This window comes from Microtus oregoni, unplaced genomic scaffold (genome assembly GCF_018167655.1).
Source record: "Microtus oregoni isolate MIOR12 unplaced genomic scaffold, Mior012 000022F_ref0000154, whole genome shotgun sequence".
Lineage (NCBI taxonomy): Eukaryota > Metazoa > Chordata > Mammalia > Rodentia > Cricetidae > Microtus > Microtus oregoni.
This window is the reverse complement of record NW_024543081.1, coordinates 25,860,191-25,874,091: the sequence shown is the minus strand read 5'-3', so window position 1 is coordinate 25,874,091 and position 13,901 is coordinate 25,860,191. Positions and strand designations below refer to the sequence as shown.

Below are 13,901 nucleotides of genomic sequence, written 5' to 3'. Positions count from 1 at the left end.
AGGTATCAGTCCTTCCAATCCATGACACAGGGCTACAACAGGATGTCCAAGATGAGTCCCAGTGGGGACTCAGTATCAATTGTGTGGCAGAGACCAGAGACCTCAGACCTGCTAATGCTTCTTTGGAATGAACACCTGCATGTAAAAATCTACACATAAAGGGGCTTACTTCTTGACACTGTACCACACTGCAGCTTCCATGGCAAGTTTCTCCCCTTTTTCCTACCCCTCTTCTTTTCTTAAATTTTATTTTGTTTTATTTTGGGGCTGGGGAGGGGCATGGGTGAGATCAGGAGGCATGACATGGAGACATGATATGAAAGACACATAGAATAAGTAAAATGTTAAAATATATACTCCTAAAATGGCACAATCAAAATTGGAAAAGCTACAAGGGTATGGCATGTTTTACCTACCTGATAAGTCATTGGTTCTATTGTTCAAACAGTAGCAGTACCTGGTAGGGAATTTGGCTGGGTCAACCGTCTTTGGGTTAGAAACTGTGAAAAGAAAATATTTCCTCAGTACCTAGACAATTTGGCTGGCCCTGAGCCCCCCACCCACATCACCGCAGGAGAACCGTTATCACTTACTGTTGTAGATGGCCACAGAAACCTTGTGAAAGGCAAATGAGCTATAAGAAGTGATGCTAAGCAAGGAGAAGAACTGCTTGCTGTCTGTTGAAGAGGGAGAGAAAGAAGCTCAAATGCTTGCTGATATGGCCTTAAATAAATCAATACTAGCAATGCCTGTGATCTCAGCTCTGGGAGGCTGAGGGAGGAGGATTCTGTGTTTGTGACAGTCAGAGCTATATAGTAAGACTTTGTCATGGAAAGCAAACAGAAGAGTATGTGTGAGGGACAGTAAATATGAGCAAGGTATAGGATGTATTTATATGAAAACGTCATAAACAGACATCTAGACCAGTACCCAAACAAGAGTACATGCAACTATAGTGACATGATATGTCTTAGTTAGGATTTCTTTTGCTGTTAACAAACAGCATGACCAAAATCAACTTGGAAAGAGTTTATTTCATTCTACAGGTGGTAAGATGTAGTCCATCATCCCGATAAGTCAGAGCAAGAAATCAGGGCAATAGCCTGGGGGAAGAAACAGAAGCAGACCAGAAGAGGGCACCAGATCTCATTACAGATGACTATGAGCCACCACATGGTTGCTGGGAATTGAACTCAGGACCTTTGGAAGAACAAACAGCTAGTGCTCTTGGCCGCTGAGCTATCTCTGCAGTCCCCACAGAATTTTTTTTTAAGATTTATTTATTTATTATGTATACAGTGTGCATACCAGAAAAGGGTGCCAGATCTCATTACGGATGGTTGTGAGCCACCATGTGGTTGCTGGGAATTAAACTCAGGACCTCTGGAAGAGCAGCCAGTGCTCTTAACCTCTGAGCCATCTCTCCAGCCCCCCGCCCCCCACAGAAATTTTAAAAGAAATTACTTGACGTTTCTTTTCAGGAATAAAAATATTTTTTTTTTAAAAAAAAAGAAACAGAAGCAGAGGCCATGGAGGAGTACTGCTTACTGGCTTTCTCACTCATAGCTTTCTGAGTCTGCTTTTGTTTAGCACACAGGGTCACTGGATGAGAGTTGGCACCACCTACAAGGAACTAGACTCACCCACATCAATCATCAATCAAGAATACTGGAGGCATTATCTCATCAGAGGTTTACTCTTCCAAAATGACCCTTGCTTGCATCAAGTTGAAATAAATTTAGCTACTATATGATATTTGGCAAAGATACTAAAAACATACATCAGAGAAAAGATAGTATTCTCAACAAGTGGTGCTGAAATCCAAGATGTCCACATGAAAAGAATAAAATTAGACCCTTACCTGTCATATTATATAAAAATTAACTTCAAGTGGAGTAAAGATTTCAATTTGAAACCTAAAACATTAAAATTGTTAGAAGAAAATATAGCCAGTGCTGTACAAGATACAGATGTAGAAAAGGCATTTCTGAATAGGACTCAATTTGTACAGTAATCAAAGACACAATTGACAACTGGTACATCATAAAACTAAAAAGCTCTGGATCGCTAAGGAAACAATCAATCAAGTGAAGAAAAAACATGCAGATGGGGAAATCTTTGTTAGCTGTGTATATTACAAAGAACTGATATTGAGAATATATAAAGATTTTTTTTAAAAATCAAAGAATTAAGAAAGTAAATAACTCAATTAGATGATGGACTGTGGATCTGAATAGAGAGTTCCAATAGAAGAAATAAAAATGTCCAGTAAATAACTCAAAAGTGTTCATCATCTTTAGCATTTATGAAAGTGTAACCGAAACAACTTTGAGATTTCATTTCATTACAGTCAGAATGGCTAAGATCAACAAAACAATTCTCAACAAATATAAGCCATTTTCTTACTGGAGGAAAAGGAGGAAATTGTAAATGAACTTTCTAAGGAGGACTATGTGTTGAATGAAACCTAGAACCAATGGATACATCTGCAACAAAACTCCTGTGTCTAAGGCCCAGGGAACATTGCAGGAGAGGAGGTAAAAAGATTGTAAGAGCAGGGGACCAGGAATTCTGCAGTGAGAATGCTTCTCCTAGATATGACAGTAAAGCTATACCTCCAATAGCAACAATATGGCTACCTCAACAGGACCAGAACAATTACAGTATTAATAGACATGCTAAGAAGGAAAGGAGAGACCTCATGGGGCTCTACTCCTAGACAAAGAACTATAGGAACTAATGACTCCTGAGAGAGGGAGAATTAACCTAAGGGATGAGGCTCCTAACTGGTTATCGAATCTGAAATCATGTACATGCAAGTTACAACACATTGACTTAGCAGGTTGTCTATCATTTACATGTCTATGTATCTATCTATCTATCTATCTGTAATATAAGAATCAAAGGAAAAAAGATATTCACTTTGAGAGAGAGTGAGAGAAAGACATGAATTGGAGGGAGAAAAGGAAAGGAGGAAGTAATATAATTATATTTTAATTAAATATTTGAATAAAATGTTATAAGCAGTATTGTATGTAATATCTAAAATCATTAATAAAAACGAGAAAAAAGAAACATAAAAGAAAATGAGAAAAAGTGAAGAAGAAGCTGGGCCTGGTGGCGCATGCCATTCATTAGTTAGTTATAGCACTTGAGAGGCAGAGGCAGGTAGATCTATGTGAGTTTGAGGCCAGCCTGGTCTTCAAAGTAAGTTCCAGGACAGCGAGGGCTACTACACAGAAAAACTTTGTATTGAAAAATCTAAAAAGAAAAGGAAAGAAAAAAGTGAAGAAGAAAAAACCCAGTATTTTGTAAGAAAATAGAATAGAAATACAGCAAATGAATGATAAAAATAAATACCAATATGCTATTATTTTTAGAAGAAACCAGACTGTATTTTTTAGAACACAAGCAGGTAATGCCAAAAGGGCAAGGGTTTTAATGCAGGAAGCACAGCATACAGACACCGTTTTGGAGGGTACTTTTTTTTTGAAGCTTGTGCCATATTTTATGTGAGAGATTATGCAGACTCAGCAGAAAGTGGCATGGCATCCAATAAAGAAAAACTGAGTGTGAACAAAAACAGTAACCAGCAGGGCACAGTATCCCCAAAAGTACAAAAGTAGTATGCATAACTTGGTGGTAACTAACAGTTCTCTAATTAGATACAAGGCCTGCCCAACAAGAAGGAAATCACACCTGGTACTGGAAACACAGGGCTAGGACTGTTACGGATCTTGAAAAAGAACCTAGAAACCACCACTTTACTGAGCTAGTATAGTAAACTATATTATAAACATTTATCCTTATACCCACAGGTAAGTATAGCGCTTACTCCTCATCAAAGAAATGTCTTCTTGTAATAGACAGAAATCATTACAGAAAACCACAACTAATCAAAATGTAGAGAACAAGTGACTACGTGGTTCTCAACCCCAACGGATAAATATAGATAAATACAGAACACAGACTCAGGGATTGTAGGGGAAGAAGTGGTGGAAAGATTGTAAAAGGCAGGAAACTAGGAAGTTTGCTGTGAGATGTTATCTCCTAGAACTGTCAAAGAAACGATACCCATGAAGTCTTATCAACATGGCTTCCTAAACAAGATGTGAACAAGGAATACCCCCAATAAACATGATAACATGAATTAGGAATCTACAGGCAAACAAGGAATGCTGACAGTAGGAGAAATAGTCTTCCCCAGGGAAGAGTCCTCAAATTGGTTTTCTAACACCAAATGGCAAACCCTGAAATCACATCCATATAAGTAACATAATATGGGCTGAGCAGCGGTATTTACATATTTAGGAAATATATACATATATATCTAATAGCAATTAAAGAAAGAGAGAATGCCAATCTGAGAAGGGTAGTAGGATTTGCATTGGAAGGATTGGAGGGAGGAAAAGGATGGGGGGAATAATGTAATATAATTATGTTTTAATTTTGAAAAACTAAATAAAAAAGATAAATGTAAACCACATAAAACCTACTATAACAGTAGCTGCCATTGAACTATCTGGTTTTCCTGAAAACTCCAGCAAACTCTGAATATCTTGGGTGTAGCAATTTCTCCAAGTTGTTGCAACAGATTTTCTTATACTTAGAACTATGAAAATAAGAGCTACTGATAACCTCATGGTTGTAGAGGCCTGGGAATATGGTATCCAGAATTCTGAATTGTTTTAATAAGTGCCCCCCAAGTTACTTTTACTTGTACATAATGTGCAGACCTAGGTAATGCTATTCACATAGTCTTCAATGTTGAACTGGCATTCTATAGTCTTTTTTTCTGCCCAGTATTCATTCCCTATGTATTCTCTTTATTGTTTAAGAATTCTGTTTATTGTATTCTTTTTCTTCTCCCTTCACTAAAATATAGATGCCCAGGGTTTGTTTCTTGACTTACCTTCAAAATGTAGGATAGAGACTATCTGTGGTAAGTGGTTCAAAAACATTTGCCAAGTAACAGTAAATCAGAATATAAAAGATTCTTTCAATTCTTGTTAAAAATAAATTTATGGATTACCAATCAGTAAATACCTTCTTCCTGCAAGTTATTTTACTAGAAGCTAAAAAAAATATATATTCAGAAGGCTAATTAGGGCAATAATGTAAACCTCAGAACTCCTTTTGTCTTAAAACAATATATATTAAGGTATATAACTTAATAAATGTTCTTTCTTAGAAAAGCTTGTGACTGCAAATGACAGCTCTGCACATTTATTATGCTGGCTCCGCAGTTTGATTTCAGAATGCCCTCAGACCTCCTGCTTTATGTTGATGTGTTTGTTGTCATCATGGGTTCATCGTGTCATCAAATGGGACAACATGCTCTCTATTTTGAACACAGAGACACTGAGATACAGTAGTAGGATGTGTCCTGCCAAATCACAGGCAGACTAGAAAATAAACCAATAAAAGAGAAGCTCTGGTCCAGATGGTACTGAAATGAGTGGTTACCTTTTAAAGCTCTACTGAGCATCCCATTCACGAGCTCTGTCAGGTTGAACGCAGACAGATCAACTGACCTTGCTGGGAGTTCTGGAAGAGAATCAAAAACATCTCTGGTGCGATTTTTCTCAGCTGCAGAAACAGTTTCTCATTTCCAAAACTGAATCAGAACTTCTTTAGGCACATGATGAACACAGACCAAGTGCCAGACACAAGGGGCTCAGAGGTAAGCAGCAACTCATGCCAGGAGCTCAGTAGGTGACAGTCAGTGACATGTACTGTGACTCACATAGCACTTGTTTCCAGTGACTGTTTTATCTCTGCGTTTGGAGAGACCAGGAATTGACAGACTACCTCTCATCCATAGTGGGAGGCCCAAGGCCATCCTGAGAGTTCTCAGCACCTCTGATTTTGGAAATTGTGTTCTTATTCATACATGGACACAAGCCTGGTCGGGTACTGGCATCTAATAAAATATTAGTAAATTTTCCACAATTTCAATGTATGGGTTTCATCCTCAGAAATGCATATTTAATAGAACCCAGACATCAGTATGGAACAATTAAGTCCCCCAGGAATTGGTGTATACAGCTATATGGGAAAGGCTGCCAGTTAAAAGATTTCCCACCTCCCAGATGTTACTTGAGTACCTAGAAACATTAGTTGAGGAGGCTGACAGAGTGGTTGATGGTCTTCTTTATAGTACTAAAAACATTGTTTCCAATGTTTACCTCATGCTGAGATGGTGTTACCCCTGCTGCGTTGATTGGGAGTTCTTTACAGAAGTGGGAAAAAAATGCTTAGCAGTCTAGATTCCCATAGCCTGGCAAGGTCAGCGGAAGACTTACCAGTGGTTGCAAGAACCTGTACCCCCTTTACCAGCTTCTCTTCTCCTTTGAAGGCAGACTCTGGAAAAGGAAAACCTTTTGTGACACAATGGAAGTCTCTGTTCCCAGTCTCAGGGGTAATAAAGAAGGCTTGGTTGATTCTCAGGCTCAACAGAATAAGGACATTGAGAGACCCTGAGAAAGGAAGAGCTTAGGTCTTCCTTTACTTACCGGTAATTCATTGTCAGTTCTAGTCTCCTGACTGGCTATGGTCTAGAGAACCATATACTCATAAATACTCACAATGCCGAGTGTCTAATCTACCTATCTCATTAACTGAATCAGGAAACTGGGCTTGGGAAAAGAGAGAAACTGGCCTGACATTGCACACCAAGCTGTGGGGCAAATGGCTGAAAACTCACTTCCTAGAACTGCAGTGCAATGGAGTTCCACAAACATCAGGCCAGCTACCTATGAATTTCTGGCTTCATGAAGCTTTTTGACTGTGACGTTGGAAGGAGGAGACTTATGAACAATGACAGTGAGTGTTATGAACACCTCTACTAGGGTACGAACCAGGCCAGAGGGGAGGGAAAGACCTCTTTGAGGCAGTGGCAGACCCGGAGGACTAGTCACTTTGAACTAGAGGATGGATAATCACACTACGCATGTTGCTATCACTGTTGCAGAGATGATTCTTCATGTAAATTACACATATATGCAGAAAAATGAAGGTATAGAATCTGAAAACGTGCCCACCATTCCTGAGTTGGTCACCACTAGGGCTGGCCTCTGTACCTGCTGTGTAAAGGAAGGATCCATGTTTCTCCTTCCTGAGACCCAAGTTTCCAGACTCTGAAAGAGAAGCTTCCATTAGTGACATAGTGCCCGAGGGCACCTTCTCTCACAGTATGTAACATCCTTAAAGATCATCTTGTCCATCACACCTCTGAAGGATGGAGAGACAAAGACCCTGAGAATTTAAGCGATGGAACCAAGTTCCATAGCAGACAGAATTCAACGTAAAACCAAAACGCAGGCAGATGAGATCTTTGTTAGGACAACTTTGGGATGATTTTCATCTTGATTCAGATTTCTTTATAGTAAAAAGATACAATATGAGATCAATTCCTTTACTGTATTTTAAAAGTTTATTCTGTGACAGTTTCATACATGTGTGTATGTCCTGGTCATTCTCGTACTTCAATCTCTCTAATCCTCCTCCTACTCCTTCCTCTTATGCTGGTTGCCAAGTCTTTCACATCTTTTTATTTTATTTTGTGTTCCCCTTGGCTTAATGAGGGCCAGACAGTACATCACAGAACATGGTCAACTTCCACTGGCTACATCATCAAAGTGAAGGACTTCCTATCTTCCAGCAGGACTCGACTGCCATTAGTTATAAAATGATTCATGTGAGATAGTTATTGATAAACATGCTGCTGATTAACCCAATTAAATCTTTTAGTCCTTTCATTAATGCCCAAACCAAGAGCAGGCTCATGCTTCTGAAAAGTCTCTTGGACACCAAACTTAGGCACAGGGATTTAAAAGATAAATACATAATTGGTTTCATCAGTGTTCAAGGGAAGGATTGTATTAGTGAGGCATTTGGGGGCAGCCTAGTAACACCTGCTTTTTTTTTGCAAAGCTCAGCATTCTTTTCCAGGCACTACATAATGTGTGAACTATGGTCCAGGTCATGGACAATCCAAGAAAGGTTGCCAAGGCAAAGGCTCTAGGTCTAGAAGGTTAAGTGACCAGGCAGGCACAAAGGTAAGTTAGGATGTAATGGTGTTACCTAAGTCATTGTAGCTATCCTGGTCAGGCTCCATGAGCCCCTCTCCCAGCTATAACTGAATGTTTATTGGCTTAGTCCGGTGTGAGCCCAATGAAGGCAAAAGCAACGGATGTTAGTTCATGAGTGCACAGACACATCATACCCATAAAACAGCATTTCATGGCCATCCTCATTGCCCAGCTCTGACTTTCTTTCTGCCAGATCTTCCACAATGCTCCCAAAGCCTCCTCTACACAAATTTTTGCTTGAGAAAAATCTCTGACCAAACATCATCTACCTCCCTCCTTCCCTCCCTCCTTTCCTACCTTCCTTCTTTCCTTCCTTCCCTATCTTCCTCCCTCTTTCTTTCTTTCCTTCTTTTTGATATTGTGCTTGTTGATAATTTAATATAATATTTTATTAATTCTTTGAGGATTTCATACATGCATATAATGTATATTCACACCCGCACCCCCTTCTCCTAACTCCCACTCCTCTGTTAGGTAGCAGTCTCCTCCTAGAATAAAGCATTCTGTCCTGCAGACAAGTTCATTAAGGCAGAAAATAAAGAATTCAGAACAGCATTAGGAATTCCTTTTAACTGTCCAGATTCACTAGGTTCCTTCCTCTCCAGGACAACATAACAGTAAAGGCTACTGAGAGACATTTTCCAACAAGCCCACCTCGCTGGCTGAAGCAGAGACCAGCTGAATTGCCTGGAAGAAGACAACACCTATTATGTTATCACTTTTTATTACTTCTGATTTCCTTTGATGTTGGAATTAATCTCAATTAAAAGGGAGAAAATTAGAGGCTCAAGCAGAATGAGTATTTGTGAGAATTTATCACGTTCATACACAATATATTGGTACAGCTGGTGGCTTTGGAGAAAGAGAAGAGGTTTCTTGGGGAAGCATTTTAACTGTGTGTACATTTTCTACCATTTGCCTTCTGAAGCATTGGATTGCTCTCCCTAAAAGTAAAATTTAGAAAATAAAGAGAAACTTCCATTCTCCATAAAAGCCCAAACAAATATTAAAGAAGTTATCTTGCTTATCTTTTACATTCGGAACGGATGTGCATCTTGGGCTGCTCTGTGGGGTGGTTTACAAGGCACGTTTCATAGGTAGTCCAATTTCATAGCAGGAAAACCAGGAAAAGTAGAGGTGAGTGAGCTATTTCAAAGGTGATGATGGCCAACAACAATACTTCCATTATAACCTCGTATCCTCGGACGGAACACCACTGTGTGTGCATTTAGTAAGATCCCCAGATGAAAAGACCTAGAGAGCTCTGGGAATCTGCGAGAGGTGAGCGAACTGGGAGACACAACTCCCCATTTACCTGCTGTAGGTAGGAGAGCCATTCCCTTATCTTTCTTGCCTTCTCCTTTGAGACCAGTTGCTAAAATTAAAAAGTTAAAAAAAAAAAAAGGTTTCACCAGAGACGTGACAATGTCGACACAACATCACATAGGACTTAGTCTGAGTTAAATATTTCTCCATATGAGAGAACTGCTCTCTAGAACTATGATATGATTTATTCAAAATCTCCCTTGTGTTTTGTTCATTTAATCGTTAGTCATCGCATATTTACCAAAGATAAATATGATTGAGACTGTTACTCAGCATCAGAATTTGTTAGTACTATGTGTGTTGGAGAGAAGGGAACTCAACAGTAAAAAGGGTAATAATTATAAATGTGAATACAGATGACAGGGAGCCCGATCACATCTCAGTCACATGGAAGTGTGCCCTGGGAGGGCATGGTGAACTGAAATCTGAGGCTGAACAGTATCTGTGTAGGACCTAAGTGGCTGAGGACTGTTCCACATAGAGAATAACATGTGCCCCAGTTGACATTATCTATGAGTGTTTCTCTATAGAGCTGACTAAAGGTCAAGGTGTTGGAACCTAAAGAAAGAAGGAGGTGGGCATTTATGGGAGTCGGTGAAGACGAAGTGAGCAAGGTCATATGGAGTACACAAAGGATGTGGAATGGTATCCAAGCAGAGTAAGTTATCACTGACTTTGTGGGGAATAAGGGTGGGAATCGTGGAGGAATACAATCAAGTGATGTAATCATCTATATATATAAAGATCGATCACATGGGCTGACAGGTAGAGAATGGAACAAAAGGAGAATTAATGAGCTAATTCAGAAGATTTCCTTGGTGGGAGATCAAACAAAGGATGGTGTTGTGAACAGGATGCTAGAGGAGTAGAGCCTTCTATGACACTCGAGCACATGATTGTGTATTTTGATGTTTTGATCGAAGTGTTTTGATCGAAGTGCTTAAGACTTTGCATTAAAATATTGCTGGGATTCTTCAAGCACAGTAATACCCTCCTACAACACACACACAAAAAAACAGACACTCGGAAGTGAATGGCCCACCTGTATTCCAGAGAGAGAGGATATAGGCGATGCTCATGCACAGTCTCACTGGAGGGCAATGCAGCAGGAAGCTCAGCATGCTGGGAAGCTCTCTCCACCTATAGCAAAACACCTATAGTTAGCACTCTGATATAGAATCTGCTCTGTGAACAGCGCTGGGGAAGTCACTAGCACACCATCTCATCAGGAATCACGTCAGTTTGTGTGGAGATAACAAATGGATACCACGGTTTCTTTGGATTAAATTTGAAACAAAGCTCTTTTTAAAATTAATCTCGATGTTTGATTACAGAGAGGGAGCTCTGGCCACAAAGTTACTAAAGAACTGCAATTAGTGGACTCTCTATTATCGTGTAGCTTTCTACCTAGTAACCTGCTAGCTGTGGACTGCTTAGCTGTGGTCGTAGTGGGAGGGGAGAGCTGGTAGGTTAGGTACCACCATTTGTGTGCTTGGGTGGAAGGGATAGGCTTGTTTATAGTTAGAGTCTGTGTCTGAATCATGCCTCTCTGTGTCTGAAGGGCATGTGGTAGTATGGGTAAGGTTTGCACGTATAGTCAAAGGGGCATTCACACAGTTTCTGAGATGAGAAATAGCCTCTAAAGACAAAATATTACCTCTAATGTTACTATTCATATATTAAATGCTACAATTATGAATGGAGGTGACTATTACAACTTGTTGGACTTTGTGGATTCGGTGCTCGCCCTCTTGGAGAGTTTATTCTGCAGCATGACAACTAAGGCAGAAAACAATATAGCATGGTAGCTCATGTAGAACACAATAGATTGATAATAATGACAAAAAAAATGTTTTGAGCACTTTCTGTGTGCCACATGCCACACAGAACATTGACGTACATTTTCTCTCATTGAAGCGAAATCTGGCAGCATTCTCTCCAGCTTAGGGCATGAGGATGATGGGTAGGGGATGAAATATGGTGAACTAATTGCTCCAGGACATAGATCACAATGGCAACGTTACTGTGCCCTGCTGACCTTTGTATATAAAATGGACAGTTGAAAGTTTATTCTGAAGGTTGCATAGGACCATGAAATCCTGTGCCTAGCGCAATTCTTGGTCTAGAATGGTACCTAAGGATATTAACTGTTTCTCATTCCATTATCTTCTGCTCTTTACCTCTCCCCTTCCTCTTCTGCATTGCCACAACTGTAGAGCCACTAAAATGACGAGCAAAAACAAATTCATATCAGGAAAAGTCACTGCAGCTCTACAAGAGTTGCACATATCCTGTTGATCACCGATCATGTAAAAAATGTCCTTTTCCTAATAGTATGTTAAACTTCTTTACCTTAAGACCACAATTCCTGCTGATTTAGCTCATGGAGGAAGTAATTAATTTTCCTTCAATTTAGGGTTCCATTAATCTCCATTCCTGGATCAACTATTTATTAGGAGGACAGTGCACAGAAGCGGATGAAAACAGGGGGAACACAGTTAAGCTGAGTTGGAGACAAACAACGAGTATTACTTTAGTGTTTCTCACTAACTGGACCTTCCCTCCACCCAAAGAAACTGAGGCTTACGACACAGGTGTTTCAAAGCATGGTGTCTACACTCATCATTTCAAAGTGTACTGTTTGGCCTTCATATGCTTGTGTAGTTTTGCTTTCTAGTAACTTCTTGTTCTATTGAACTATTATCTGAAAAGATATAAGGGATGATTAAGATTCTTCTGTATTTAGGAAAAGTTAATTTTGTTGCTTAGAAGGTGGTCTATTTTAGAAAAAATTCTTGGTTCTGTTTCTGTTGGGTGGAATGTTCCATAGTTGCCTGTGAAGTCTATTTGCTCTATGGTACACTTTCCCTCTGGGATTTCCTTACTGGTTTTTACTTGAAAACCTACAGGTAGACAAGTGCAGGGTATTGAAATCACCACTATTGCTGTGTCAGGATCTTTTACATCTTTTCAGTATTTGTTTTTATAAAATTAAAAATGCTAATGTCTGACACATATGTTTTTATGATTATATTTTCTTGATGAAGTATGTCTCTTAGTAATATATAGTATCCTTCTTTATCTCCTCTAAAGAAAAAGAAAGCATGGAGTCTAGAGCTAGACTTCTTGAACTAAGACCCTAGTTCTGCCATTTTTTAGCTGTGTAGGTTATTAAAACTATTTGTTTCTCAGTTTCTTTCTTCAGAGCTGTGATGAACATTAAAAAAATGTTCTCTGTGTATATATCAGTAGACAATATCTTGCAGAGATAGAGCTATCCTATCCTAGCTGTATGATGTGATGTTCAAGAACATTGGTACTTTAATAAGCGAACAAATAATTTTCTCTGTGTGATAGATTTATAGTTTTCAAGGTTGTATCTTATAAAATTTATATCAGCTATCAAATATTTTTCTTTAAAACTGTTCTCATTATTCAGCACAATCCTCCGGCCATTATGATATCTAAGAATCACTGTTCCTTCAGTGAAACTTGCATAGAAGCAAAGCAACAGTTTTAATGACAAAAGTCCCAAGGGATTAAGCTACCTGAAGACATGGCACTTTGGCACATGTTTTGTTTTGAGCTGAAAGTTATTGAGAATTGAGAGATACAGGAAATAACTTTTTCAAAGATTCCTGTCTCTGACACAATGCACCCATTTCCAGTAAATGAATTTTGCCATAAATCCCATGTCTAGGGGTACTTTCATAGCCATGAAAACTGGCAATGAGATGAGCCTGCACAAGCAGCTCTTTAGAGTAAACCTTGTCTTCAGCTTGCTTCCTCTTACCTTCTCATTGTATACCACCTCTAGAAGCTCAAATGATCCTTTCTTTGAATATATTAATTACCTCTTCATCATGGTACTGACCTCTCACTAAAAGAACACATGAGTCTCTGGCTTTAGTTGCCTCTTCGGGGTTTTAATTTCATTTCTGTGAGGACTGACATAAGCAGATGAAGTACTCCACTTTATTTAATCTAATTTTTGTTAGCTCAATTTGCAGAGCCCCAGGCATTGCTACCAAGAAGCAAAGTACTGACTGGTAGACTGTCTTCCATGTACTAAGCCTCCATGTTTGGATACAACTGTGTATTTGTTATTATTTTAAATGCCTACCATATTAGACAGGTAAGACCTTTTCTATAGTATGAAGACCAAAAGGCTGGAGGTAGAGTCCTTACTCATTTCATGGCTACATGGCTTCTGAAAGGAGAGCCGAGTGGCTCATGTCTATAAACTCAGCCTTCAAGTGACAGAGGTAGGAGAATCATTATAGGTTCAGAACCAACCTAGGTTACATAGCAAGTTCAGACCAGACTGGAATACAGTGTGAAACCCTGTTTCAAACATATAAAAAAAAATCAAAATTAAGCCCAAAACAAATCAAACCCAACCCAACCCAACCCAACAACATAACACTAAAGAAGAGAGCTGGAAATTCATTCCTACCTGCAAAATATCTCCCTAGAATACCA

At 39.2% G+C, this 13,901-nt stretch overlaps 1 protein-coding gene across 1 annotated transcript in view; it reads right to left on the bottom strand.

The window, feature by feature from the left end:
- The window catches only part of Hhla1 (HERV-H LTR-associating 1), a 33,141-nt gene extending 22,601 nt beyond the window's left edge, over window positions 1–10,540 (bottom strand). Inside the window, exons 1-7 of the mRNA XM_041671706.1 lie at window positions 10,462–10,540; window positions 9,409–9,468; window positions 7,083–7,139; window positions 6,306–6,365; window positions 5,467–5,547; window positions 594–677; window positions 417–500 (exon numbers count right to left, since the gene is read on the bottom strand). Coding sequence (XP_041527640.1) covers window positions 417–500; window positions 594–677; window positions 5,467–5,547; window positions 6,306–6,365; window positions 7,083–7,139; window positions 9,409–9,468; window positions 10,462–10,540 — 505 coding nt within the window. The remainder of the gene's footprint in view (window positions 1–416; window positions 501–593; window positions 678–5,466; window positions 5,548–6,305; window positions 6,366–7,082; window positions 7,140–9,408; window positions 9,469–10,461) is intronic.
- Window positions 10,541–13,901: the final 3,361 nt, after the last annotated feature.